Source organism: Agelaius phoeniceus, chromosome 1 (assembly GCF_051311805.1).
Source record: "Agelaius phoeniceus isolate bAgePho1 chromosome 1, bAgePho1.hap1, whole genome shotgun sequence".
Classification (NCBI taxonomy): Eukaryota; Metazoa; Chordata; class Aves; order Passeriformes; family Icteridae; genus Agelaius; species Agelaius phoeniceus.
Genome location: NC_135265.1, coordinates 24,242,811 through 24,270,732, shown reverse-complemented (window position 1 = coordinate 24,270,732; position 27,922 = coordinate 24,242,811). Strand labels below are relative to the sequence as shown.

Below are 27,922 nucleotides of genomic sequence, written 5' to 3'. Positions count from 1 at the left end.
TACTACATCACTCAGCATCTTGACACAACAAGTGTTCCAAGAACATTTCCTCCTCGTTGCTCTCTCTCACAGGACACCAGTTTTTAATGTATACACATTGTTACCTATACTTGGGCTGAAGTTACTGTTTTGGGTTAAAAAGGGATATATAAGAATACTTCCAAACAGCACAAACACAGTCCAAAGCCATATCAAAATAGAAATTTCCAGAAATACTTGAAAAAAGCACCTTAATTTTCAGCAACTGAAAAGTAGCTTGAATTTCTAGATGCTCTAGATAGCTTAAACTGCTAACATTTGCCAGGTTTCTTTTGAAGTATTGTTTGCAGAACTCCTTCTGACCTTAAGGATAGCAAGTAGAGAGCATTCTTTATCAGACTAATCTATACAAAACGGATGCACCTCACAAATTAGCGCACACAAATTCTTGCCAACAAATCTTTACCAGGCCAACCTGGTAAAGTGAGCTTTAAACTAGGAAAGATGGAGGGAGTAAGGGGAAAGTTACAGTGACCATGCATGCAGAAAAATAAGGTTTAAGTGGGATACCTCCAGCAGGTACAAGCAGCCAAAGACATAAAACAGGACTATGGGACATCCCCTTGCACTCCCACTGGGATATTGACACACTGAAACACCTCTATGAAGTGCCTGTACACCAACGTACAGAGTAGGAACAAACAGGAGGAATTAGAGATGTGTATGCAGTCACAGAGCTTTGATCTCATTGCAGCTATGGAGGTATGTTGGGATAGCTTGTGTGACTGGAATATTGTCATGAAGGGCTACATGCTGCTTAGGAAAGACAGACCTGGAAAGCACAGTGCTGGAGTGGTGCTGGATGTGAGGCAACACCTGGAGCTCTGTCTCGGGGTGGACGACGAGTCAGTCCAGAGCTCAAGTGTTAGGATAACAGGGCAGACTAGTAAGTGTGACGCTGTCAGGGGTGTTTGCTACAGGCCGCCTGATGAGGAGAAGGAAGTGGATGAAGTCTTTTAACAGACAAGTAGAAGCAGCTTCATGGTCACAGGCCCTGGTTCTCATAGGGAACTTCAGTCATCCTAACATCTGCTAGAAGAACAAAACAGCAAAGCACAAACAGTAAAGCATTGACAACAACTTCCTGACAGAGATGGTGGAAGATACCAATGAGGAATGGTGTATTGCTCAACCTTATACAAATGAACAAGGAAGGACTTGTTAGAGGTGTGAAAGCTGGGGACAGCCTTGGTTGGCTACAGTGACCATGAGATTGTGGAGTTCAGTATCCTGCATGAAGGAAGCAAGGCAGCAAGCCAAATTGCAACCCTGGGCTTCTCAAGAGCTAACTTCAGCATCTTTGGGGATGTTCCTGGAAGAATCCCATGGGGAGCTCTGCAGGAAAAAAGGGTCCAAGAGAGATGGTCAATATTCAAGCACCACTTCCTCCACGCTCAAGAAGGGTGCATCCTGATGAGCAAGAAATTGGGCAAAGGGGGCAAAAGACCAGCATGGATGAACAAGGAACATCTGCCAAAAGTCACTAAAGCAGGACAAATACAGGAGGTAGAAGCAGGGACAGGCCACTTGGAATTAATATAGAGATGTTGCTGGAGTGAGCAGACAAAGACAAAAAAAAGGTAAGGCCCACCTGGAATTAAATATAGTCAAGAATGTCAAGGACAACAAGAAGGACTTCTTCAAATACATCAACAACAAAAGGCCTGCTACTAAATGGAGAAGGAACCCTGGTGAGGGGACACAGGAAAGGCTGATATACCAAATGCCTTCTGTGCATCAGATTTCATTGACAAGACCTTGGGAATCCCTGTCCCAGGTGACTGGGAAAAAGGAATGGTGGAAGGAAGACACAAGAGCAAAAACACTGCTTTGAAGGAAGAAGTCTGTTGAAAGACTGTGTGAAAGACTTTGAAAGTCTGTTGAAAGACTGTGTGATTTAAGGTTTTTGAAGTCACAAGAGGTTCTATGTTATGTTACCAATCACTCACTTCAGCTAACAACTTCTGCTGTGAGGTTGGTCATCACTATTATGATTTTCTTGCAAGATAATGGGGTTTAAAGCAAGCAAAATCTAAGAATTTGTCCTCAAAACCCATTCTCAACTCGAGCAAAAATAAGGCCAAAAAGCATTAAAACCCATCAATATAAGAAATACCCACTAAACTACTTCTTAGGTCAGAATGATACTAATTAAGAGATCACTGAATCAATATAAAAAATGACATAATCATTAATTATTCTTGTTGATATATAGTGCTTAGTTGAATTATTCCATACAAATTTAACACAGATTTATTCTTCCTTTACATTTTAAGTCAGCATGCAATGGCTTGATAGGAAAAATTAACCTTATAAATTAGTCTAATGGCTACTTCATACTAAAAAGAGAACTAATTACCTTAGTTAATTAATGTGAGAGAAATCTGGAAAATGAACTGTTAATTTGAAATTCAAACAAAAATTGTAGCTGCTCCCACTTCAATCATACATTAGCAACTCATTTATATAGTTTATAAATATTAAACTACTTTTTTAATTATTCATTTACCCTCCATACAAAGCATACAGGACATAGAAATACTTCAAAATGGTTACAACAAACACTGTCATACTCATTCAGTATGACACAATGGGCACTACTACTTTCCTAAAAAGTAAGACAATTATTTCTGTTACTTGATTGGGCAACTTAAATCTGCATCTTCATCACTATGACTGAAAAACAGCAAAGGAAAACATAAAAGAGGGAAAAAAGTAATCCAAATAACTACTGATCCACTGTTTTAACTTTAAGGATGTAGAATTTCAGATTGTTTTGAAGAAATTATGGAAATGACAGAAAGAGAAATATGGAGGCAAAATTAAGATAAATCATGGATGTAACATAAGTGAACTGTACTAGACTAAAGTACATGATTTTCCACACAAAGGACACAGTACATTTCATCCATCTGGGATTTGGTAAAAGTATTAATATAACAACATTGCACAGTACATAAACGAAGCTGAAGTGTGTTGGAAAGGGAAGTAATTAAAAAAGCTACTGGTGGAGTTCCCAGCAATCGGCCATTTCGTTAACATTTTCATGAATTACTCTGGCACAAAAATAAGAGTGATAATAGAAAAAAATAAAGAGGCACTATCAAAACAGAAAAGGACTGACATAATGTACAGGAGTACTTGTTGACTGTTATAATAAGAATTGGGTGAAATTCAGTAGCACAAATCGTAAATCCATGCATTTAGGGGACAATTAATTAAAAAGCATGCATCTTTCTACTATAAACTAGCAGCTTATCTCTTGGAAAAAAACTGGGAAAGTGAAGGATCTGCTGGCTGTACAAGGTCATTACACACTGCCAGTACAAGGAAGCTGTAAGAAATCAAAAGAGGTGCAAAATGGAAGGAACTTAGGACCATGATGCAATGATATAAGAATTGGACAATGCAGGAAGATCTCATCCAACATATTGCAAGATTTTGGTAAGATTACAACAAGAGCAGAAAATTTGAAGTTTCTGGTGGATAAATACAGGGGACACTAGAAATCTTGGCACATTGTTTAGCAAATCAAAGACTGAGAAGAAATAGGATTGCTTCCTGTAAAAACAGCAGAACAGTATGCATTGAAAAACAAAATTATCTGTTAAACCTCAAAATTTCTTTTGTCATAAGATCAAGTCAGCAGAAAATAGGAGGATAATTTTTTTATATTCTTTAGGATGACAAGGCTTCTGAAATAGAATTCCTATTAGAATGAGTGGTGGGAATAGAAGTATTTTTAAGCTGAAGCTCAAGCAAGCATATTTATAGGTGGTACTAAATGACATCTTCCTCATGCAGGAGGTGCTTTCCAAGTCCATGTTTTAAATAACATCACTATAATACAAAATATTACAAATACTATCACATTACCAAAACAATATAAAACACCTCAAACAGCAGAAAATTTGAAAATTAATAATAATTCCAGAAGGAGAAAAAAGCATATATATATGAGCGTTTAAAATAATGTTTAATTTTGGGGTTATCAATATAATCTACAAATAGTTTTCTTTATATAAAATCGGAAAACCAGAACTACTGCTTCACCTACTGGTACAGTGTTTTATGGCAGGGACAGAGGCTGAAGTTTGCATGAAAGTGCCATGAGTGGTTTCTATACTCAATTCTCAATTTTCTCGGAGCAAAACCTTATAGCAGAAAGAGCAAACAAATCTCTCCAACTGAAGTCACAGATCAATCACAGAAAAGTCTCAACAGAATAAACTCTCATTTCAGGTCTATATGGTAAATTCTCAAGGAAAAAAAAGGTTTTTAGCAAACCTGCAAAGAAGATATAGAAAATTAATTCCTGACTTTCATGCTGCCCTCAAAGGGAGCAAAAGGTGTTATAACCAGGTGTTGGAGTAACCTTTTTTAAAAGGGCTTACTCTGAATGCAACAATCATTTTCAAATGCCTTTAAAGGCAAACCTCATTAATGCAACACATACAGAATTCCTCTCTTTCCTGCCTACTCAGATATATTTAGGTAGTTACTTTCCCTTCTCTATAAATAAACACAAGTCAGTAGCAGAAAATAGCTATTGTACAATTATCTAGATCATCACACAGAAGGCATGATCACAAAAAAATCAATGCCATCACATCTAGAATTGGAGGCAAGTGTTTTCATAGAAAAAGCTGGCAAGAAAAGCCCTCAAGAAGTGGCCCAGTGCAACCTCCTGCTCAGAGCAGGCCTAAAGACACAAGGCTGCTCAGCAGCCTGTCCAGTCACATCTTGATGACCCAGCAGGGATAAAGATTCCCTAAACTTCCTAGGAATTACTAGGATATATGGTGAGCTCTTTTCTTCTAGTTGATTACTATGTAGTAAAAACAGTTATTCTGAGTGTGAGAATTTGAATAATGAAATGGAAAAAAAACCCTAGTCATAAAGTTCTTACTTTTGCAACTATTTTACTTTAAAATAAATCTTGCTTCCTATATCTACTCTTGTAACACATTCAATATTTCAGACAAATAAACTAGCACTATAGGTTAAAACCAACATATGCATGCAGATTAATTTTCCAGGTAAAAATAATGCACAAGATATAAGTAAATTTGTCTATTTAATTAAGGAATTTGTTTGGTGCTTTATTTCTATTTTATTAACATTTTCAAAGAGCAGAAATAGAGTCCAACTAAGTATATTTTTCAGGGCCTTAAATATCATTTAACATATTTGCTATAATCCATAAGTTTGTACAAAAATAAAAAAGAATTCATAAAAAACAACAATTATTCTACATACCAACAAGCCTTATTACATTCAGTGTAGTGTTGGTTAGAATAGGTGCATTCACTTTATTGAGGTTATAATCTGATTTCTTTCTGCTCCTCAGAGTTTCTCGAGAAACACTTTAAAAAATACAAAACAAAATACAGTAAATATGAAAACATTCAAAGACATACAAATGAAATTTAGTGGAAAATGTATTATTCCTCCCCCCTTCTTTCACATGACAGTATGTCTTCCAGTGCAGAATTTTATTTATGCCAAAGCACAGCAGGGTTAGGATTCTAACATTTAAGAAAGAAGCCTGATCTAATTTACACAGAATTGTGCTACAGAAGGAATTTTTGACTTTTATTCTAATGCTGGAGTGCTGCAGGCCTCTGTCTTGCCCAAACAGTCATTTTAGTCTCTCACTCTGAATGAAATTCATAATTCACAGAGAGAATAAAAACAGCACAAGTCACAACAAAACAGAGGCAGATTTGTCAGCTACAGCTGAAAGTTGCTACCTAGAAATAGAAGCAATTTTGTGGAAGGTGAGACTAAAAAGTGATTAACTTTTTCATAAATTTTAGTCCTGAAACAGGCAGGAAGTTGGACTCGATATTTATCCAACAAGACACATTTTAATTTTCTTTAAGAGAAAACCTCTGCCAGTTGCCATACCTCAAAATTATATTCTTCCAAAAATTTCAATTTCACAGCACAAACCTATGGACAGCAACTCTTGCTTGTTCCAATTAAATGATTTTTAACTATATCTCCATCACTTCCTTGAAAGGAAGCAGTTTACGTGGTATACCTTAGAGAAAGAATCATACTAACAATATTTTATCCTAAAGAGTTAACTTGTAACTACTCTGCCACTCTGCTTTGATCCAAGTGATGGCATTCTAGTTGTCCTGCAAACCCTACATAAAAAAATGTTAGCCTGCTTCACAGAGTCCCAATGTACATCTAAGTTGTACAGTGTCCTAGACAGAAACTTGTTTTCAGATCCTTTTAGAGGATACTAAGTTGGCTTTTTTAATATGAATATATATAAATAAAATACTTTTTATATACATCAAAATAGACTACGCATATTCATTTATATATATCTATGGTGTATGAAAGAAAAAGATAACTTAAAATTGAAAAGTACTGCCTTCAAGCTATGGAATAGTCTTATTTTTTTTTCTTAACCTGTAGAAGTTTATTGTTGTGCAGAAGCCCAAAACTCAAAGCATTTGTCTGCAAACAACCATTTTTGACACAACAGAAATTACATATATGCACAAAAGCTGCTATAGAAGGACCTTCAGTTAACATCTAGTCCTTATTAACCAGTTTTCCACTACCTGCTTCAGAGATCCTTCATCTGCTTTCAAAATGTTCCTTTCTTCAGGTTTTCTCTGCAATAATGATGAGTGATTTAATGTTCCTCCCCACTCTAGAGATCTAAGTGCTGAGCCTTCTAACTGTGCAGGCAGCATAATGTTTATTTGATTATTATTCCACTGTTGTAGATTACAGAAACTGAACTAATTAGAACACTGAGATGAAAAGCATGTGAATTAGACCAAGGACCCACACAGCCAACTTACCTTTTTATTGGGGCATCTCCTGTCTGCTCATCCACATAATCTCTTTTCAACTCTTCAGGTACATCACTGTCACTGTCATACTCTTGATATGCACTTTTTTCTTGTTCATCTGATTCATACTGGTAACAAAAAAAAAAAAAAAAAAAAAGTAAAAAATAAATTGACTACCAATATTACTACCATTATTTTTCTTATAATATTATCACTCATTTAATGTTGCACTTTGGTCGCTTTTTGGCTTTTACCTTGACTGGGATACAAATAACTTTGCTGGTTGAAAGACTGCTGGCAATGTTCTTTAAAAATGCAAGAGGCAAATTATATTATGTTGATTAGGTAAATACCTGCATTTCAGCTACCAATAATTTGTGTTGCTTTCTAGCTGATGTATAAAGTGCCCACATATTTGAGCTTTTATTATTTTGTTATAATCTGAAAAAAAACAGTAATAAATCCTCAAAATTCATCCACACAGTGGCAGTAAAAAAAGCAGGAAAAAACCCTGGCACTGCATAATAGTTAATTATTATTGCAAGAAGAACTAAACTATTGCTTCACAAAAAATACTTCTTTATACTGTATACATTTAATTAAGAAAACAACCCAATACCAAAAAAATAAGTTGCAGTTATGCAGAATGCACCTGCACTTTTCCTTAACACATACACTGCTTTGAAGTCACTTTATCCACAGAGTGACACAGGCAACGCACTCTGGTTCCGGGATCCTTAAGAAATAGCAGGCAAAACACACTAGGACCTGTATTTTTTTCAGTCACACATGCCTTGGCCCCAAGTTGCTTAGAGTTTTCAAGGCTAGCACTGTGAAAGCACTATGTACAAAAGCAAGAATCCCACAGTACAAACAAATTCAACACAAAACCAGCTCAGGTGTAAAAAAGAGAATGTAGTATGAGACACTCAAAAGAAATGTTCAGACCAATAGAATTCCCAGGCAAAATATCTGCATCATGAACATTTTAAACAAAGGAAAGCTGTAAAGAAAGCAGCTAGTTTATTTCAAAACTGAGCTGAGGACAGCCTTGACTAAGGACAAAAAGAACCACAGTTTATCTAACTTGACTGGGACATTAGCACAAAGAATTACACCACTTATTATGCATTAGCATATAATAAATGACGTGATGATTCAATTAAAATCCAGTGACAGTAAAATGATAAATTGACCACAAATTTTTAACTACAGTTCACATTGATGTAAGAATCTATCAGTTTACATTAATGAACTGTCTTAATATCATAGAATAGGAGGGATTTAGAGATTACTTTTTTTTTAACAGGAAAAACACTTTTATTAAGTCCTCTCAATCTAATGCAATTAATGATCTGGAACAGCTATTTATGAGATAAATGCATTTGTATTTTAAAGTATGCATTAAATAACAACTATTAAATAGTGACCTCAATCTGAAGAGACCTTATAAATCTATTTTGAATATACACAGTCTGCAGTAAAGTTTTGAAGTGCTAAAATAATTCAGGTATCTTGTAGCAATAATGAGGTAAAGTGTTAAGGCAATCCACTCAAACCAACCCACAAGAAGCTGTAAGATTCATCAAAGTTGAAGAGTGTTACAATACTGGAAGTGAACTGTGGCACAACAGACACATTTTAAGAAGCTACAGAAAAGGGACATAAAACATCTCACCAAAACTCAAGATACAGAGCTGAGCTAATTGGGTCCAGGGGCCCCATTCTGCAACATCTAAGCACTTAAAAAGACATTAAAATTCTCAAAAGAAATCCTGAGAATTCTTCCCACCCTACAGATAAACTGACAAGTAAATTAAATGTTTACATCCTTATTGTGCTACTTCTTTCTACATTTGGCAACATGCCTATATTCTCTGGAAACAAAATTTTGCAACCTCCATCTGAAATAATTCCAATTTTCAGTGCTAAAATGTGCCTCCACCTTAATTGGTCAGTCACTGAAACACAAAACCTTAGTAAAAATTTTAACCTGCGTTATTTAAGCAGGTTTTCTATCTTTCTATGTAAAGAGTAACAAAATAGGTGTACCTTCTACATCTTAAACAGTTCTTTCTGTGTCAGCACTTTGGAACAGACAGCTGTGAAACATTAAAGGTTAATGGCTCAAGCAATTGGCAATTTGCAAGAGCAGCAGGTGCTCTGCTGAGGCCAGGTTTGCACAGCCAACTGTGTGCTGGCAAAACCTCTGATCTCCATAAGACAGAGGAGGTGCACACCCACCACCAAAGGATGACCATGAAAAACCAGCCTTTGTTTAGCAACAAGCCATTTTTTGACCCAGATATGGAAAAAAGTCAGTAATAAACAGATCCTGCGAGACAGGATAATGCTTTTTATCATGACAATGTCCTTCCCATGAGGAGGTATCACATAAGCCTTAAGGTATTCACCCCTTCTGATAAAGCATAATTGGCTCAACTAAGCCAGGTCAAACAGCAATCAAGTTATTTAGAAGGGGCCACAAACCACCAAAGACCCCCAAAATGCCCCCAGACTCATTTCTGCAGCCTTCCACCAGAGGACTGCACACAATCCACCATGTTGCAGCAGCCAAAAACACCCCTCCAGTGGAGGTACCTGGCTGCTCTCCCCTAACCATGAATGTCTATTAACCCAGTGAACTTTCATATTTGGTGGTTTCCCTCAGCCCCAACAGATCAAGATTGTGGCCATCAGTTTGACCAGCGGACACTGAAATTGTAAAAACCAAGTCCCAGTTAGATCCAGGAGTTGTATTATCTTTCCACTATCTACTCTTACCTTTTCCTTCTTTTTTCTTTGTATATTTCATTAAGTTATATCTTGATACTTTTATATTGTTCTATTACTGTAGATAACAACATGCTAGATAAAATGGCTACATACCTCATTTCCACTGAAACCAAATTGTTCTAAAATAAACCTGGCATACGTACATACATACATATGTATGTATAAACACCAATCATTCAGTGTTGTTTCACTCTAATCCATCCCAAAGGACCTATTAACAAGTACCTCACTTACCCTGCCTCTGGGACAGAAATGCAGAGAGGAGACTAAAAATGTCAAAAGGGAAAGTAGGACAGTCATCTGTAAAGTACAGTCACCTCAGTCATAAAATACCTTCATTCCAGTACCAGCCCTGGGAGATATCCTGGACACATGTTAATTAACTTGCTCTGTGCCTCCATTCAGAGAGACAAATTTCTGTCTGTTTTACACTTGTGTTTTGTAGTTCATGCGGGTTTCAGAGTGCCAGTAAGACCTGCAGACCGCTACTTCTCTCATGAGCCTGCAGTCTCTGTGACAGAGGTCCCTTCGAACAATAACAATTCAGTGATTCTGTCTTACAGACAGAAGGCAGCAGTGTGACAGACACATTTTAAGAAGCTACAGAAAAGGGACATAAAACATCTCACCAAAACTCAAGATACAGAGCTGAGCTAATTGGGTCCAGGGGCCCCATTCTGCAACATCTAAGCACTTAAAAAGACATTAAAATTCTCAAAAGAAATCCTGAGAAGTCTTCCCACCCTACAGATAAACTGACAAGTAAATTAAATGTTTACATCCTTATTGTGCTACATATACACATACATTCACACTGGCAAAAGCCAAACAAAACAGTGTCTACAATATGTTCATCAGCATCTGCTACCTAGTTTTTCATCAAATGATTTAATGCTTGCAAAAGCTTAGCACAGAGTAAGACAATGTCTTCTAAATTTTTCTTTGTGCAAGGAGAAACAGATTCTGAAGGTTAAAATGTTAGAAATAGAAAGACTGAAGAAGGTCTGACCTAACTTGTATTCAGAGTTTTCACGTCTCATATGAATGTGCAGAGAGAAATAAAAACACCTCAGCCTATCCATAGCCAAGAAATTAAGACAATTCTACAAACACTTTCTACAAGTGTAAGTATGCTGCTTACAAGTCCCTAAACAAAAAATATGGGAACAACGCAGGCTCTCATTCACTAGCAGCAACCCAGAAGGTATCAGAGGAGTTTGAAATCATTAAGCAGCAATTATTCTTTTTTGTTTTTAAGATGATATCCAGCCTCAGTAGCACAAGTTAAGCCCAAGAAAACATTACTCTTCAAAGGAATAAACAATAACAAAAGCTTAAGCAAAAACATTATAATGTAGCATTTAGAAAATGGTACAAAGTTTTACATTGAAACACATTTGATCACTGATACATTTTGACAGACTTCTAAAAAAAACCCACACAGTTATTGTTCAGTTTTATAGAAGAACTCACACTAAAGAGAGTGTCCTGAACATTTCAATTACAACTAAAAATGATGTAACAAACATCAGAAAATCCATGGCAAATCACATTTGAGCAAACAAATACAACAAAAGGAGGAACCCACAACGATTCCTTCCTATGAAGCCGGAAAGCAAGTCCTAAAATGATAAAATTACCTCCACAAAGAAAGCTAACTTAAACCCCTGGAAAAATACTAATTTAGGCGGAACATGCCTTGCTTACCTTCAGGAATGCTTGACTTCAGTGGAAAAAAAGTACTGATTCAGTGCAAAGCAAAGTGAACTTTAAACAGGATGCCTGGCTTTCTGGCATTTTAAAAAGCAAAGCAGCACAGCACTGCAGGCAACAGATTCTTGTACTAAGGCACTTTACCATCATTGCCTCACAAAATAAATCATCATTTACTGAAAGCACTATTTGCCTTTTTTTTTTGTTTTGTTTTTTCCTGAAAGATTCCATACCCCATTGGAAGCTAACACATCTTCTGTCTCATCATCCTTGCTGTCGGCCTGAATTTCGAAGGGGTTTCCCCCGGCGCAGTACTGCTCGAACAGCGTCACCGTTGATGAAGCTGCAGAGGCTGGCTGCTTGCTCGGCGACACCGACGGGGAACGCGACTGCTCCATGAACTTAAATTCCTACCAAGAGAAATAAATCACGTTTTCATTGGGCATTTTCAATGTTATATGACTCCAGTTCCATAAAAACAAAGGATAACAACAAACTTGTGGACAATTAACTTTTAGCCAAATTTGCTGCTTATTTAAGCATGCTTTTCACGCTGGCTCAAGTTAACCTTGAAAGTGACAAACTTATGCTGCTTGTCTTTGTACTTTTAGAAGTTTTCTGCTACAACATGCAATACTACATCTGCATTCTGAAAGCATTTACTGTCTAAAACTAGGTGAAAACTAATTGTGGTTTTTATTTCACAGATATAAGGAGATAAAAAAATACTTAAATTCTATCCAGAAATGCAGTTTTCTTTACACAATTTACCTAGTAATTTACTAAAGCCGAAATTTTCTTGTTGATATTTGACTTTTAAAAAGTTGTCAAGATTTTTTACTTCTCAAACCCACTGCATTTCTGATCACTAGATGAGTATACAAACTTTTGCAAGTATATGGACCAAGCAGAATCCAAAAGGCATGATTTTTTTTACTTTTTTTCCCTAACAAAACACAACTTATCTCAGATGACATACCATTTTTATCTATTAAACTCTAGCTACTGATATCCATAATGGTAAAATGTACATTTTCATTTAACTAAAGGTTCAAAGATTAAAACACATGCAGCTAAAAGGACTACAATGTAAGATTTCTGTTTGCTTAACCAAATCAGTAACTTTCTGCCAGTTTCTGCTGCTCCAGTCCCTTAAGCAGTATGTACAGATTTATAATCCCATTTCTCTATTAAAAATATTATTTCTTTTGCTCCTGGATGCTGCTGAGGGTCCTCCCTCCCTTTCCCTCCATACTTTTAGTGACCCCGTAGCCTATTGCTTACTTCTACAGTTAACTCCACAGAGGTTGCAAAATGATCTTGCTTAACATTGCTGTGCTAAAATATTTCTGAACTTCAGTTATAGCTTTAATCACAGGCACCATGTCTTATTTGGCAAAACAAGTTAATTTCATCCACCACATGCTAAAAATAAAAAAAATCACTTCAGATGATTAGAAGGTAAGTACAGTGATTACTTGCTTTCAGTTGGACTTCACCACAGAAGAATACTTTTTTTCCTGTCCAAATGAGGCTGTATGACCTATGTTTCCAGAAACAGATGCCAAGTTGGTACAAGCTAGTGAGTGCTCATGCAACTACCTTAAGGCACTCATGTTTTAGCATCTTACTGTCAGATACATAATTCAGAAATTAAAAACAGACATATTAACAGTACATTGAAACTAACATTACATTGAGGCTAACATTATGCTTAAAATTCTAGCATCTTCCATAAAAACCTCTGCCTGCCTGAAACAGAAACACTACTGTTTCAAAACCATTTGACTCCTAAGTTTCTAATATCGTGAAGTAAAACTAAGGAGCTTTTAGAAGCAATTAAAAACATTTGTACAGTAGTTCATGGATCTTACTACTTCTTAGAACACCGTGACTCTTAGTTATTAAATATTAATACATTTGTATATTTTATGCATAGAACGTACATGAAGCTGCAATATACTAAAGCTTGACTTAACAGGACAAAGTTCCCAGGTCTCATTCTCCAAAAACATTCTAAGTTCCTCAAGACGGGTTCTGAAACACAAATGAATACTTTTAATTGGCAGAAAGAGTAAATCACAAAATTGGCAATTACTTCACTTCTGCAGTGAAGTAATTCTAAAACTGTACAAAAAGTTACACTTTAAAACAAGTATTTAAGCAATTCTTCCAACCGACAAACCATTTAAAAGCTGTGACTACCAAAGCAGTGTATTTTTTATGACACCTCTGCAGAAAGATATTCTTTGAGACTGTCTCCAAAATTTATAAACTAATTATTTTAGTCAAAACCATAATAAATTATAGAGGGACACCTACAATTATGCAGAAATACTGGATCTTTTTCCTCTGTAAACCATAGAAAGCAATATAATATACACAAACACTCCACTAGCAGCACAACAGCTTCTGAGAGCCACATAAGACAGGTATTTCTTTCAAACACACTGAAGCCACAGAGAGCAAAGGGAATTGGAAAGAAATAATATCCTACAGACATACCAACCTTTCAAAGAAAAAACTTAAATGGCTATTAGTCTCTACTTTTCTTCACAGCTTAATTTTACTTTGGTATCAGTAATACAGTAATAAGGAAAAGTAATCAAGCCATTATGTCTCTGCATTCCTTCTGTTGTTTTTCATCACTAGAAAAACTTCCACTCTGTCATAAGCAGAAACATCTTTGATAAAGAAAAGAATTTGCCACATAAATGAAACATATAGGAAAAGACAGCAATGAATGTTTTTTGGAATCACACTGCTCTATCTTTTCCTCTTAATATAGGGCATATTGTTTTGTTTAACAAGTAACAGTTGGTAGATTATGCACAGGGTTTCTAATTAGGCAATAAAATATTCTAGGAATACCACAACTTCAATAATGAACTACAACCACCACTAAAATTAAGATTTGCTTGCCACAATGAGATAAGCAATATGTTGAATTGTGACTACAGTTTGCTGTGTTTATTTAAATTCCCAAGTTAAACACAAATAGACTTTAAGTGCTATTTTCAGGGCATTGAGCACCCATAGCTTGCAGATCTTCTTACAGTAAAGTCAACAGAAACAACAGACAGAGATGCTGTGAAAACCAGCATTAGAGATTAAAAGTCTTTGTGAGGGAGACTGAGGTGAGAGTCATAGAAAAGCAAACATTCAAAAGCCACACAACAGGCTTTGTAGCATTTAGAATCTGAAACCAAGGCTCAGACAGATTACTTAAACAAATGTTCTTAATTTTTACCAGCATATACTTTTAGAAAGGGGAACACATGAAGACCTGATGCATTCATTCTCTGAAAAGCTGAAGTGATCAGACACACCTTTTTACAAGTGGTAAAAGTAAATTGCATTTCAAAAATCATCTTACTGATGCTCTTTGCCAAAAGCCCATTCTGATTTATCAGAACAATCAGCTTGCACTCAAAAAAAAGGCTTCCTGTATGCTCTAGTACTCTGTTCTCTTCTATGTTTTTTGAATCACACAGCCAATTACTTTCAATATTTTCTCTATGTTGGCAGTTCTCCATAACACCACACTGCCCAGGATGCCACGTATGTCAAACTACACAAAGAACTGATTACTCCTGGACTCTAAGCATTACAGCTCTGTGTAGCTTTCATGTACTAATGAATCCTTAAAAGCACTCCTACTTTTTTTTTCCCCCTCCAATTAAATACCCAAGAGAAGTGAAAGCCACATTAGCTTGATCTGAAAAGGTAAGATGCTTAAAGCTTTATATAAAACAACCTAGGGGATATAGCTGTGAGACAGGTTTTTTATGGTTTTCATTCTGAGAATGAAAACATCAGCCAATTAATCTTCACAATACCCTTGCATCATAAAACATGTAAAAAGTATTAAAAGGTTTCATATAATTTAATTCATGTCAATAAATATTTATTTTCACAAGAATTACATTATCTTAAAAAACACAAGTTATTACAAAAAATTACTATTTCTATACATATTCCAGCAGTGTTCCTTAACCTTTATTTTACTCAAAGATAATTCAGAAAATTAGCCTATGATTACTTAAACTGTTAAACATACACAGGACTGTAACAGTCAAAATTATATTTACTTAACCCAACAAGGCACTATGTGATAAGTCAGTGTTAAAAGATGATTAGGTAGACCAAAATCAGTTCATGAAATTCTGTCTAGGATTCAGAAAAATTTCAAGAAATAAAAATAGGTGGCATCTCCTGACAAGACATAATGTGGATCTGATTAAGGCTCAAGTTTTTCAGACAACTGGAACTGAGGACTTCATCAAATGACAAGAAAGAATTCCTAGCTACAAACTACCAAAGCTGGAAGAAATTCCAAACCACATTCTCATCTTCTGAATTTAGACACTGTTTCATGTCCTCCTTGCCCTAATTTTCATACTTCATGGATTTTAGGCAGAAAGCCTCAGACTTTTCAAATGGCTCTGGATATATTAGTTGTATGACAGCTCCCAAACAAGAGCACAACAGATCAAGACTAGGAAAGTAAGCATTTCCTAGGATCATGGAAGGCTGTATTTCTTCTCATATCTTCCTAGGTTTTACACACAGAAAGAACATAATGCTAGACAACTAGAATTAAAAAGGTGTCAATCACCCAAATCAAAACATTTCTAAAATCAAGACAAGTAAAACAAACAAATAGATAAGTCTTGATGCTCTTATAGCCATATATCATATCTGAGTCCAGAGAATGCCTGTCCATGACAATACATGGCTGGCCTCATGTGATAAGACAATAGAGCTGACTGAAATGTAATTACATCCTGCCAATGAACAAGCCGTGAAGACACAACTCAAAAGGATAGACTCAGTTCTAAATATCTTACTTGATTCAAGACAGAATTGCATATTGAAAAAACACTTCATAGTCATGAGCCTTCTCATTATGTCATAGTCATGATGAGTCTTCTTAATCAATAGCATAGAAAAAGAAGACAAAATTTTGCTACAAAGTATGGACTTCAGAGGCATTCCCTCTCAGGAGACAAGAGGCAACCTAAAAAACTACTGAAATTCTACATTAAAAAGCTGTTCATCTTTATGACTTGCCTGTTACAATTACAGTTTTCCAGAAACACAGTGGAAGTGAAGGCTTCTCTATCCTCTCCCTTTCTCCAGGGCTCAAAGCCTTTTTCTCATCAGGAAACATACTCTACAGTCAATCTCAATGCAGGAACATTATGCAGCGGAATCCCTTTGGAAAGCATTTACCCAACAATAATAAATGTCATTAGAATCATGTACTGCACATATAATAGTCTCACCTGTGGTATGTTTTGAAATAGTTAACGCTTTGTTTTCTGATAGATTCTTGCAAAACTTCAGACTTACTGCCACAAAATTCTTCTCCAACCTGCATCAGCCTAGAGTAATAAAACAAAGTTTAGACATATTTATTGATTTCTTAATACTGCTGTTCTAACTGTAAGTGTAGATGTATCTTCATAAACACAGAGTACTAATGTTACTTTGCACTGTTAAGCTTGCATTCCACAAAAGTTCATGTCTCATTTTCCTTCAAATCCTATCATTGTGTGCCGTACACACAGAGACAAAGAGCCATAAGCAAAATAAATGTATTTTTGAGAGCCCGCTACACAGGGCAAACTGTTAGTTCACAGTCTCAATCTGTCATTTTATTACCAAAAAAGAAGAATATAATATTGTACAGGTTGGCAGTATCACATCATTCTTCTGCTTGACTCAGACCCCCTTTAAAAGCTCTTAGAAAAAAAAATTGCTAGACCTGCATATACCTTATCTTAAAAGCAGACAATACTGAAATCATATCACACTTAAGAAGCAAAGCAGTTCTTGCTACCTCCCCTAAATAAATCCTCATAAGCTCTCACATATAGAAGAATTGCTCTTCAAGCTATCAGCACACTTGAATGCAATTGGCATCAAAATGCAAATATCAGCCTTCACCAACAGAGCTCATTTGTGGACATGTACTTAAAGGTCTTACAACCACACCAGCATACCTGCTGATAACATCAAGTACAAATATGAAGTCATCGTATTTAAAGTTAGACAGATCTGTTCCCAGAAGATATGTTTTCACTTTCAGTTGAACATCCTACAAAACACAAACAAGTTTTTGTATACTTAGTACACTGAAAACAAAAAGTGAAGGCTTGGATGCCTCATTCATTAACACTTGTTGGTTGCTTGCAGTTAAAAATTCTTTTTTTGAAATTTAGAAGAGAATTCCATCTTCTGTAACATGGGTAATTTCTCTAAAACAATTTTATAATCAGCTTCTTTAGCACTTTGTAAAACAGATAGAGTCAATCCTAGATGCTTTATTGTCAGTGCAAAAACAGAAGGCAGCTTTTTCATTATACATTTTGGGTGACACCGCACACCAAACTGATCCAGCAATCTCAGCAGGAATACCAGGAAACCAGTCAGGTTCACAAGGCTCCAGGTTCTCCAGAGCTATGGTTATACCAGAAATATAAAGCAGTATACAGAGAAAAGCACATGAGAAGAAAAGAGATTGTGTGAGAGCACACAGGTTGAAAGAAATGGGATCAGACAAGAAGTCCTATTACTATGTTTTGGTATCTTGACTGAGTTTGGAAGCATTGCAATCACTGAGTCGTAGAAATTATATTTCTGTGGTCACTTTAAAAAAGTCCCTTTAAAAAAAAATCTGGAGACATTTCTTTAAGAACATTACTATAAATATAACCATAATTAATACTGGAGAGGTGGAAGGGGGGGAATAAATACTTAGAGGGAAACAAAATTCAAAACCCATACCTGCCATATTCGTGAAAGCCCATGCTCCAATTTCTTTTTTACATAGTTGCGGTCAAAACTGTTCTCTTCAGTTCCAATCACATTGTTGCCATCTGAAACTTCAGGTTAAAGGCATTTTAAGTATTTCCAAAAGCTATGAAATTTATCCTACACAGAATTACACTTCCTTAGCTACTGCCATATTATTGATTATGCTAACTCCAGAAGAATTACTTTGCTCTAAACTTTTGAACAGAAATTAATAATGCACATATTAAGCATAAAAGCATTACATGCAAATGCAGACAAGGAGAGTTCCATCACCTGCATACCAAACACCTGTCCCCACAGGGCTCCTTGGGTAGTAACGTACTGCAAGGATCACACTAACTGACCCTTGCAGTTCTTCATTACTAGGCTTCACAGCTTTTTCCAGACAAACTCCTGGCTTAGCTTCACCTTCCTTAGAAAAAAGAGCAATTTTTCATGTCTAGTTTTGTTGTCTACTGAAGAAGAGCCCAGAAATATAAACTATGTACATATGTCCTCCATTTGTCAGCATTGTGAAATTTTTATCAACAATGTAAGTGTTCTTTCCTTGTCATGCCTTGCCCTGAATCCAGACCTTGCAGTCTAGATGACTATCATGTAAATATTGTGAGCACCTTACTAAAGAGGCCAGTAGGAATGGGAGGCTGGATACAAGATTTTTATCAGCCTTTTCAGATGTATGCAGGACAGACCCTGCAGCATTGTCTGGACTACCACATATTTAAGAGAATGAAAGAAAAAACATCCACTAATAGGAATTGTTATGACTTGTATCAGACACTGACAATTCAATTAAACCAAAACAGCAATAGAGCACAGCAGTCTGACCATGTTTTGATTGTATCTCCTTCAGATCATCCAATGCTCACTGTCAAGTGAGCAGTTTCCTTCTGTAACAATCACCAATTATAAATAGCACTTAGCAGTGCCTCATTCTCCCAGTCCTAGGCCAGACTCTTTGTAAGTAGAACAGTGTCATGTACATCATCCTTCTCCTCATCAACCATCTGGTTTCCAATTTGAATCTTTCCAGAGTATGTGTCTCAGAACAAGAACTATTGCCTATTATAAAAAATACTTATATAAGCTTAACAGGAGCAACAAAAATATTATATCTTCTACATCTGTACCTCCATTTAAATTCAGAAAACAGATTATGAATACTGAGATGGATGCTGGCCTTACTTGATTTCTTTCAGATGGAGCCATAAGGTGTGGCTGGACATGTTATTAAATTGTGTACCTTATCTAACACTGAGAAAGCTTTATTTGTAAACTAGGGATTACAGCAGTGAACACACAAACACTACCAAGAACTACTGGCAATTTAGTTGAGTTAGTGTGCCCACAAGGCTGGAACTCAAGAACACAGAAGCAGCACAATAACCAGCCAGAATGTAAAAGTTCCAGTACTGTGAACTGAATAACTCCTCATCAAAATTAAAAAACATAATAAAATACAGTACAGAATTTGGGTTTATATTAGGGATATTCATTTTTCAAGGTTGCAAATGTGCATTCAACTTTTTCGTGTCTTAAGACAGTGAGACTGTTTTTGCAGGTTAACTGAGAATCTACCCTAATAACTCAAAATGAGATGATAAGAGGCTGTTTTATGTGCAAACAAGACCTAAACTCAATTCTATACTATATCTACTGTTGCAGGGCATGCAAAAAATGTTCCTTAGGAAAGAAAAATAATAAAACAAATATTACCCAGTGCCTACATAAATCATAATTTACTAATTGTACCTAAATATGCTCATCTTCTGAAAGTAATAATTCTGACAAATTCATTTTCCTGATCTTCCATGGAAGATTAAATGAAACACAAACTGAAACAATCTAAGAATCTAATTTCTATGAACAGAAAACCTCTAAGTGGATTTAACCTTTCCTGGACTATCAAGGAAACAAAACCAGCAATCTTAGCCAGAGCACGCTCTGTGTGTTTCTGCAACCTCCTCTCTTCTGAACTTCTGCAGACTCAAGGCAATGCTAAACAAAGCAGTGTCTTTGACCTGTTCTTTAGATTAAGACCATAGTCCCTGTACTCCCAAACTGCCATTCATGAAGCAATGGTTGGACAGACACTGCAATATAGATGTTATTGTTCACTAAAGTAATCAATGGAATATTCTCTGTCAGTCTCCCAATGGTCTTGGTTTATGGGCAGTCATGCTAAGAGGTCTTGTTTCCAGTCTTCTAATGAACTGCACTGCAGCTAATTTCACAAATGCAAACACATTAATTTAGGATAATTTCCTTGAAAATCAAGGACTGCAAAAGTGTATACACATTTTGCATTGAAGAATTTGAAACAGGCAGAGAACACATATATTCATAACTACACATAAAAAGAAGGATCAAAACCACCCAGGAGTTATTATTTTAGATGCCTGATTTAAATACAGTGATTCTTCAGGTTTTTCAGTATTTCTCAAAATTCAAAAAGGCAGCTTTCAGTAATAACAAAAGGTTTTTGTTTAATCCCTGCATGATAGAGGAAAGCAAAAAAAAGGACTCAATCAAATCTCTGTCTTCTAGCTTCACTCTTTGAATACTAAGCAGGTCTTGCACAGAATTTACACAGTACTATAAAGGAAACATTTTAAAAATTAAAATGGTTGAAATTGAATTTACATCCTACATAATTTTCTTCTCACTTTTCTTTGAATATTTTACAGATACTAGAGCTGTTACCAACTTTTACTCCTAGGACTACACATGTGAAATCAGAAGTTTAAATGCTGTAGTGATCATTTTACCACTCACTTTCAGGTCTTCTGCTAAGTCATTGTCTCACAAACACATGTAAATTACATCAACATCACAGTAAATTCCGTGCTATGAAACCAGGCAAGCCCTCCCACAAACAGTTGTGACTTTGAAGATCACTTTGCTTTGAGCAGGGAAAACAAAAATTATCTGCATAGATCCCTTTAAAATTCATTTTCTGTTTGATTCTTTACTAAAAACATAAACAATGCTCTGACCACAACAAACAGTGTAATGGAAAATTTTCCAGTTAGTAGTTTATTTTGAGGGATGAAATCCCGTATTACAGCAATTTGCTGTTTAGCGTACAAACAACAAAATCAAAGACTAAGTAGTAGTTGATTAAATATGACATAGATATAGATAAACACGACATTCATTTCACGTTACGTTGATAATTTTAGTTCACTAATTTTATGTTCAGTTTGATTAAACAAGTTCTACATATACTTAATTCTGTCTTTCCAAGGACTTCTTTTGTAGAAGTTTCACTACTAAAATACAAAGAGCTTTATTTATAATGTCTTTCAAGTCCAGCTTCTCACAAGTACAGTTGTACTTGTGCCCTAAGATCAAGAGTCCCTTGACACATTTAAGGCACTTTCTAAGAGTGTTGAGATTAACTGGGACAATACTGGGACAGCCATGAGTTCCCAAAACTATAAAAGCCAGATATAGTGGTACACCTACTGCTCCAGTCTGTGGGGCTTATATGAAGAACAACTTCAGCATAATTTCCTGAAGTGCCTCCCTGGTTCCCTCTGACATACATGCCCATTCTACAGGAATTTTACTCTTTGACTTTACCACATATCACAGCCATCAAATCAATAAGTATGAAATGAGAATTCCCAGTACAGTTTCAATAATTACTGTAGAATAAGCAATGAGTTGTAGAAAAACAACAACCAGTAGATATTTACAGTCCCTCTGAAATTAAACTGTACTTCTAAAATCCCCTTCTGTGTGCTTTATCATTGCTGAAGTATTTGAAAAAGTGATTCAGCAGATCACTACATTTCAGCTGTACATTACATTACATTCAGTTGTACATTACATTAAAGCCATAACTCCAGGAAATTAAAAACTGAGTGACAGAAGGCTAGTAGTTAAAATACCAAAACACTCTGGCATGCATTTAAAAGCAGTGTGTCTAAAATTATGCATCTGACTGTATAAATGACCTTATTAGGCTTAATGGCTCCTGTAAAAGGTTTTAGAGTGCAGATTGTTTTCTTTCCTCAGGATGTCACAAGTAAGGACTGTAAGGGGAGCTAGCTCTGTAAGTGCACATGTGGCTGAATTAGGAGTCTACTGTGACCATTTGTCCATTAAGTAAGTTCTTTATGGTACCTGCAGGATTTTACATCTGCAAAAATCACAGCAAGATGGACACAAGAGAAGAAAATGTAACTATCTTATTTAAACTGTAAATGTAAAAATATTGAGAATGGGCAATTCAATCAAAACTCTAGAATCTTTCTTCATACCACACAACAAAAGCAAATATTTCAACTCTAAATTTTACATCTGATACAGCTATAAAAACTTTCAACTCAAGCAATGGCTTTAACTCAAAAAACAGCTCCAGCAATCCAAAATATTTTTTTAACTAAAAAAAAAAATTTTTTATTATTTTTTTTAAAAATTCAACACAAAAGGGAAGGACATTTCCCTAAGCACTGTTTTAAGTAAAATTATTTATATATGCAAGACTGGCACATACAAATATTCATTAAAAAATTAATCTTATTCTGGAGAGTAAAAAAATCCAGTGAGTGCTTTAGTCCTTACTGCACACTATCAACAAAAATGCTGAAGGCACTGGGAAAAGACCACAAAGATACCAACACATAAATTAATAACTTGAGCTTAAGTTATTTGCAAATATCAGAAGTTTTGTTCCCAGAGGTTTCTTACCAGAAGACACAACTGCTGCCTCATCTTGGTCATGGTTCTCATGCCACTGCATCGTTCGGTAGTAACTGAGCATGACTTCCCAGAGGGCTTTGCAGAGATCAGCAAGGCATGGAATGTAGCTGTCTGATGTGATGTGCTACAGAACAACAAACAGCATTGGGAAACTTCAAAATGGTGTTCATTTTTTGCTGCAGCAACACAAACCATAAGAAACTCTTCAAATTTATATAGCGGAGCTGACATAAAATCCATTGAAAATGAACCTGATGTAAGAAGTGACAGATTCCTGATTTTGGTCAACTAATCAAATGCTGTCCAAAAGTACAAAGTGTTTTTGTTAGCATCTTCTTTTTAATTTCCTCAATTGGCCTGTATGTTAACTACCTCTTACATTTATTTTACAGTGACACAGATGTAGAAGTAAGGCCATCTCACTACCAGAGGGATGCAGCTACCCTGTGTGTCAGTTCAGGGACACAGACCTTTGTACTGCAGTGCTACAGAGAAGCCTTCCTGGCAAATACCCCACTGGGTTGAATGAGCTCTAAAGTAGTAGTTAAAAAAAAAAGCAACCTGCTGATTCAGCAATTTTCTCTACTAACTCATGTTATTCTTCCTGTATTTCAGGGATTTTAGTATCTAAAATCTAAAGTTTTCTCGTGCAAATCACTATACTTGAAGACATACTGACTTTCAGGTGGACAGGAAGAAAGGATTACTTACTAAATACCAAGATAATTCCATTTAAACTAAGGAAACAACTGAATTTCTTTGAGCTTATATTAGAATAAAGAAAATCAAAACTTGAGACTGAAGCAGCAAAACTTTGCCCTGCTCCAGAAAAATTCAAAAAGAGAAAACATGTAAAAGCATGGCATATTGCTAAGAAAAGAAAGACTCAACAAAGAATCAGTGACCCTGAGTAGACAGGCACTTTCATAAATGCTTAAGAATTTCTGAAAATATTACTCATTTTTAAAAGATTCACATTATTATAAAATTCAGTATCTGACTTCCAAATAGATGCAAACATACCAAAGAAAAAAGCCACTGTAGTCCTCCACTACCCAACTACAATGGAAAGCTAGACGAGTTCATTTTGACAGATTTTCAGAAACACAGAGCAGCATACCTACCTCAAAAGGAATACTTCAATTTTATATGACTTCCCTTGCTTAATTAGAGTAAGTACTCCATAACCCTTTACATGTTAAGGGAATCCTGGCTTAACAGCATTGGCAGCCTGAAGAAGGTTCTCACTTGAACTAAACTAAGAGAAAGAGGGCTCATATTTCAGTCTTGAACAATTTATTCCTCAACAACTGAGTGCATGAGATGAAAACCAGCTGTTTTTTCTACAGTAAGTTAGAAATTGAATTGCTATGATAGCTCATCTTATTTAGCACCCTGTTTTCACAAATGCGTTACAATAGGCAACAACCAACACTGAACAGCATAGTAAGAGACCAAAATTTCCCATCTGTAGCCTGTTCCTAAATATCTAATGGTTACCAAGATAGTAATGAAAAATTTAAAAAGTAAATTTCAATGCAATTGCAGCAATATTCACAAGTAGAATAAAGTACCAAATCTGAGTACCTTTATTTATACAGAATGCCAGCTATTGCAGGGTCACATTAACTTAAGCATCATGTCATTAAGACTGCATAAGTAAAGACTAACAGAAATAATGAGGTAATAATTTTGTAACCATGCAGTTAAAGCCACCCTCTTTATGTCTTAAAAAATGTGTTATTTCCAAGTACCTGAAAGATTCCTCCACACACTCAAGTATAAGAATAAACAGCAGCACACACCCTGGATTTTAGAACTGGTCAGAAGCAGCTCAGTAGTAGCTTGTAAGTGTAAATAAGTGGGCTTAGTATTATTAGTATTAGCAAGGAATGGGAAATAAACTGAAGGACATACAGAAGTATAAAAAAAAACAAAACAAAAAAAAACTTGGAAGAAAAGTTCATTAGAAACTAAGAAACAAAAATAAAACCATGCTCTGAAGGCTTATAGCAGAAAGATGAAAGGACTGCAGTTTGGAGAACAAAGATCGGAGTTTGCTGGCTTTCTGCAACTAGAATTCATCTCAGTGAAGTGAAAATACCAACTACCCAGAAACTTACTCATTACATTCATGAATACTTAAGGCAATTAGTCCCACTAAATTTATTTTGCTTATCACACTTTTATTTATATGAAGGCCCTTAGATAATGTAAACTTTTTAAGTCAAAGAGGCACCTCTTTAAAACGAAATGGTTTACAATGCAGATGTGTTGATTACTAGTGGCAGCTACATGATCCCAGGAGATAAGAGAAGTGAAAGAACAGAAAATGGATCAGAATATGAACTTTAATCTCCTTGTGACTGCATTTCAATTTAATAAATTGCAACTGATGGGTGGGTCCTTAAGTTGATGAAGTATGATGAGGGCTTCATCTGTGACTGAAACAAACATCCTAAAGAACATTCAAGACAGAAATATAATTTCAAATGGTAATTCTACATTAAAACCACCTGAAATATCTCACATACTTCTTCCCCATCACTGAAATTTTAGAAAATTTCTCAGGGTGTAACAGTAAAATCCCAAGTGAAAATATTAAAAGAGTGAATTAAAAATTTGTACATTCATTCTAAAAACATTACAAAATACGCAAGAAACCACATTTAAAATTTGTAGTACAGAAAAATATATGTATATTCCCAGCCCATGATCTGCCTATCATCGGGCGTTCTCATCTCAGTATTATAGCTGTCCCTTATCCTGGTATCAAAAGCACAAAACTAAATGTGAGAATGAAAAGTGAATGATACAAAGTCAGGAATAATGGGAAGATACAATTAAATTGGAATCTTTACAAGAATTCTTACAGAAATGCAGTATCAGAGAAATTGTGAATACTAGTTAAATGCACTGGACTGAAGTTCAAAGATAATAGTTATTCCAAAACTAGTATATCATACTGAAGACACACATTTTGAAATGTTGGTCTTTGTTTGTTAGATGGAGTGCACAAAATCTCCAAGGTGCTAAAATTTGGTGCAATCAAATTCAACATTAAGTTATGACTAACAAATAGCTCAAATAGTCATAAGCTGTATTAAGAAACTAGAGTAGCTATAGGGTTAACAAATGAGTCCCTACTGACAAAAGGTACACCTACAACAGTGAAAAAATACAGATTAAAAACAATACATATAAGCAAGAATTACATACTGTACAGAGGTCCTTGTACTGTAACTTCTGGAACTTGGTGTCTGTGTTTCCTGCACACAGCTCCACATATCCAAGGACTACTTGAAACACAGTGTTGTGAATGGCTTGGGTGAAGTGCATATGTAACTGGTCCATTGCTGTCTGAAAGAAATGGAGTGACATAAAACCAAACAGTAAAATTCAATTTGTTATCTGCCATAATCTTTTAGCCATCATCTTTTAACATGGATCTTTTCAGCACTGAACACTTGTAAGCCTGTCCTCCAATCTCTGTCTTAAAAATACTGAACACAGATCTTGGCATTACTACAATATGGTCACACAAAAGAGTTTAGATATTGCAAGTAAAATCAGTTTCCTCCACCATCTTCCCTCTTTACCTTTTTTTTGCACACTGTCACTAGTAAATATTATTATAACATAGCTAATTATAGAATTTACTCACTCATTTAACCTCCTCCCAATTGTTCATAACACGTCAAAAATAAATGAGTTGGGATTCATGCTCTTTCTCCCACTGGGAAAGCTGCTAAGTAAATCAAAATATTTCCTTTGCAATCATTAAAATTAAAAGCACAAAGTCTTCATCCACTTGCCAGAGTGAAGAATCCAAAGTACAATTAACCATTAAAGAAAGGCATGCACATCATATAAATAAATTTCCTATAAAATTTCTCTTTTTGATAGAAAAAACAACATTTGTTTTTTTTAAAAAAAAGACTACCTTTTCTAGGAAAAAGTAATATGTACTAATTACTAATGATTATGTAACATATTAGTTTGCCATAATAATGTCTGAGTTTCAGGTCAGGATGCTTCCCAAGTGTCCCTGTTCTTAATGAATTGTATGTAACATTATTCTATTTCAGAAACTGAATTTTCTCATTGTTTTCACATACATGTCATCAGCAGATTTGAAAGTGTTCAGTTTCACTACTTCCTATTTGACATTTTTAGCTACCAACAAGAGCTGAGAACTCAATTACTCCACAAGAAATGAAGAAGCAATTCTGCTTAAATCCTATTGAAAACAGCCAATCTCCTATAGCTAGTCCTAACCTGAATTAGCTAAAGAAAACAGAATGACAAATGAAATAATGAAAAGTACTGAAGATACTGAAGGACCTTGACATTTTGTTTACTGAGAAGAGGTCAATATGGGAAAGATTTGAATAAAAATGCAACTAAATTATTTTTAGGACAAGTTCAAAATGCATACTTTACTAGTAATAAAAAAATGCCAAAACGATGTCACTCTATAATGGAAAAAAGCAAGCCAAAGCATGCAGTAACAAATAACTCTTTTGTTTTGTCAGAAACTTCATTCCTCTCCAACAAATAACTGCCTTTCTCAACATGTCATGTGCTTGAAATGCAGTGAATGCATTGTACCTATTTTTCTTCAGTAAATAAGAAACTGAATACAGTGCACTAAAAAAATCTCGTCCCCCGATTTTAAGTTGCAGTCTTTAGGCATTCCAATAGTTCTGCACATTAACAAAGTATGGGAAGATAAATCCACTTCTATCCTATTGCAGAGCTGCACTGGTTTTACAGCCAAGCCAGGAAAAAAAGAACCCAACTTTGCTAGAAAGGTTCTAATTAGAAAGATGCAAAACAAACAAAACTTTAAAACAAACCCAAGAAAGGCAATCTTATATCAGATATGCTCCTGAAATCTGGAAAGAGCATTAAAAAAAGCCAAGCATAATAAAAAATTATTTGGGTTCTTGTCCACGTGTCTTGGGGACACGTGCTTTGACTTGATCTTTAGCAACTAAAGCTTTCTGGGGGAATCTTTT

The 27,922-nt window shown here is 35.5% G+C and overlaps 1 protein-coding gene across 2 annotated transcripts in view; it reads right to left on the bottom strand.

Moving 5' to 3' along the window:
- VPS50 (VPS50 subunit of EARP/GARPII complex) overlaps positions 1–27,922 on the bottom strand; it is an 80,852-nt gene that overhangs the window by 25,267 nt on the left and 27,663 nt on the right. For both annotated transcript variants that reach the window (XM_054629527.2, XM_077174923.1), the window contains exons 12-20: positions 26,121–26,261; positions 22,890–23,025; positions 18,162–18,259; positions 17,378–17,472; positions 16,658–16,756; positions 13,316–13,406; positions 11,603–11,779; positions 6,870–6,988; positions 5,299–5,405 (exon numbers count right to left, since the gene is read on the bottom strand). In XM_054629527.2, the coding sequence (XP_054485502.2) occupies positions 5,299–5,405; positions 6,870–6,988; positions 11,603–11,779; positions 13,316–13,406; positions 16,658–16,756; positions 17,378–17,472; positions 18,162–18,259; positions 22,890–23,025; positions 26,121–26,261 (1,063 nt within the window). The remainder of the gene's footprint in view (positions 1–5,298; positions 5,406–6,869; positions 6,989–11,602; positions 11,780–13,315; positions 13,407–16,657; positions 16,757–17,377; positions 17,473–18,161; positions 18,260–22,889; positions 23,026–26,120; positions 26,262–27,922) is intronic.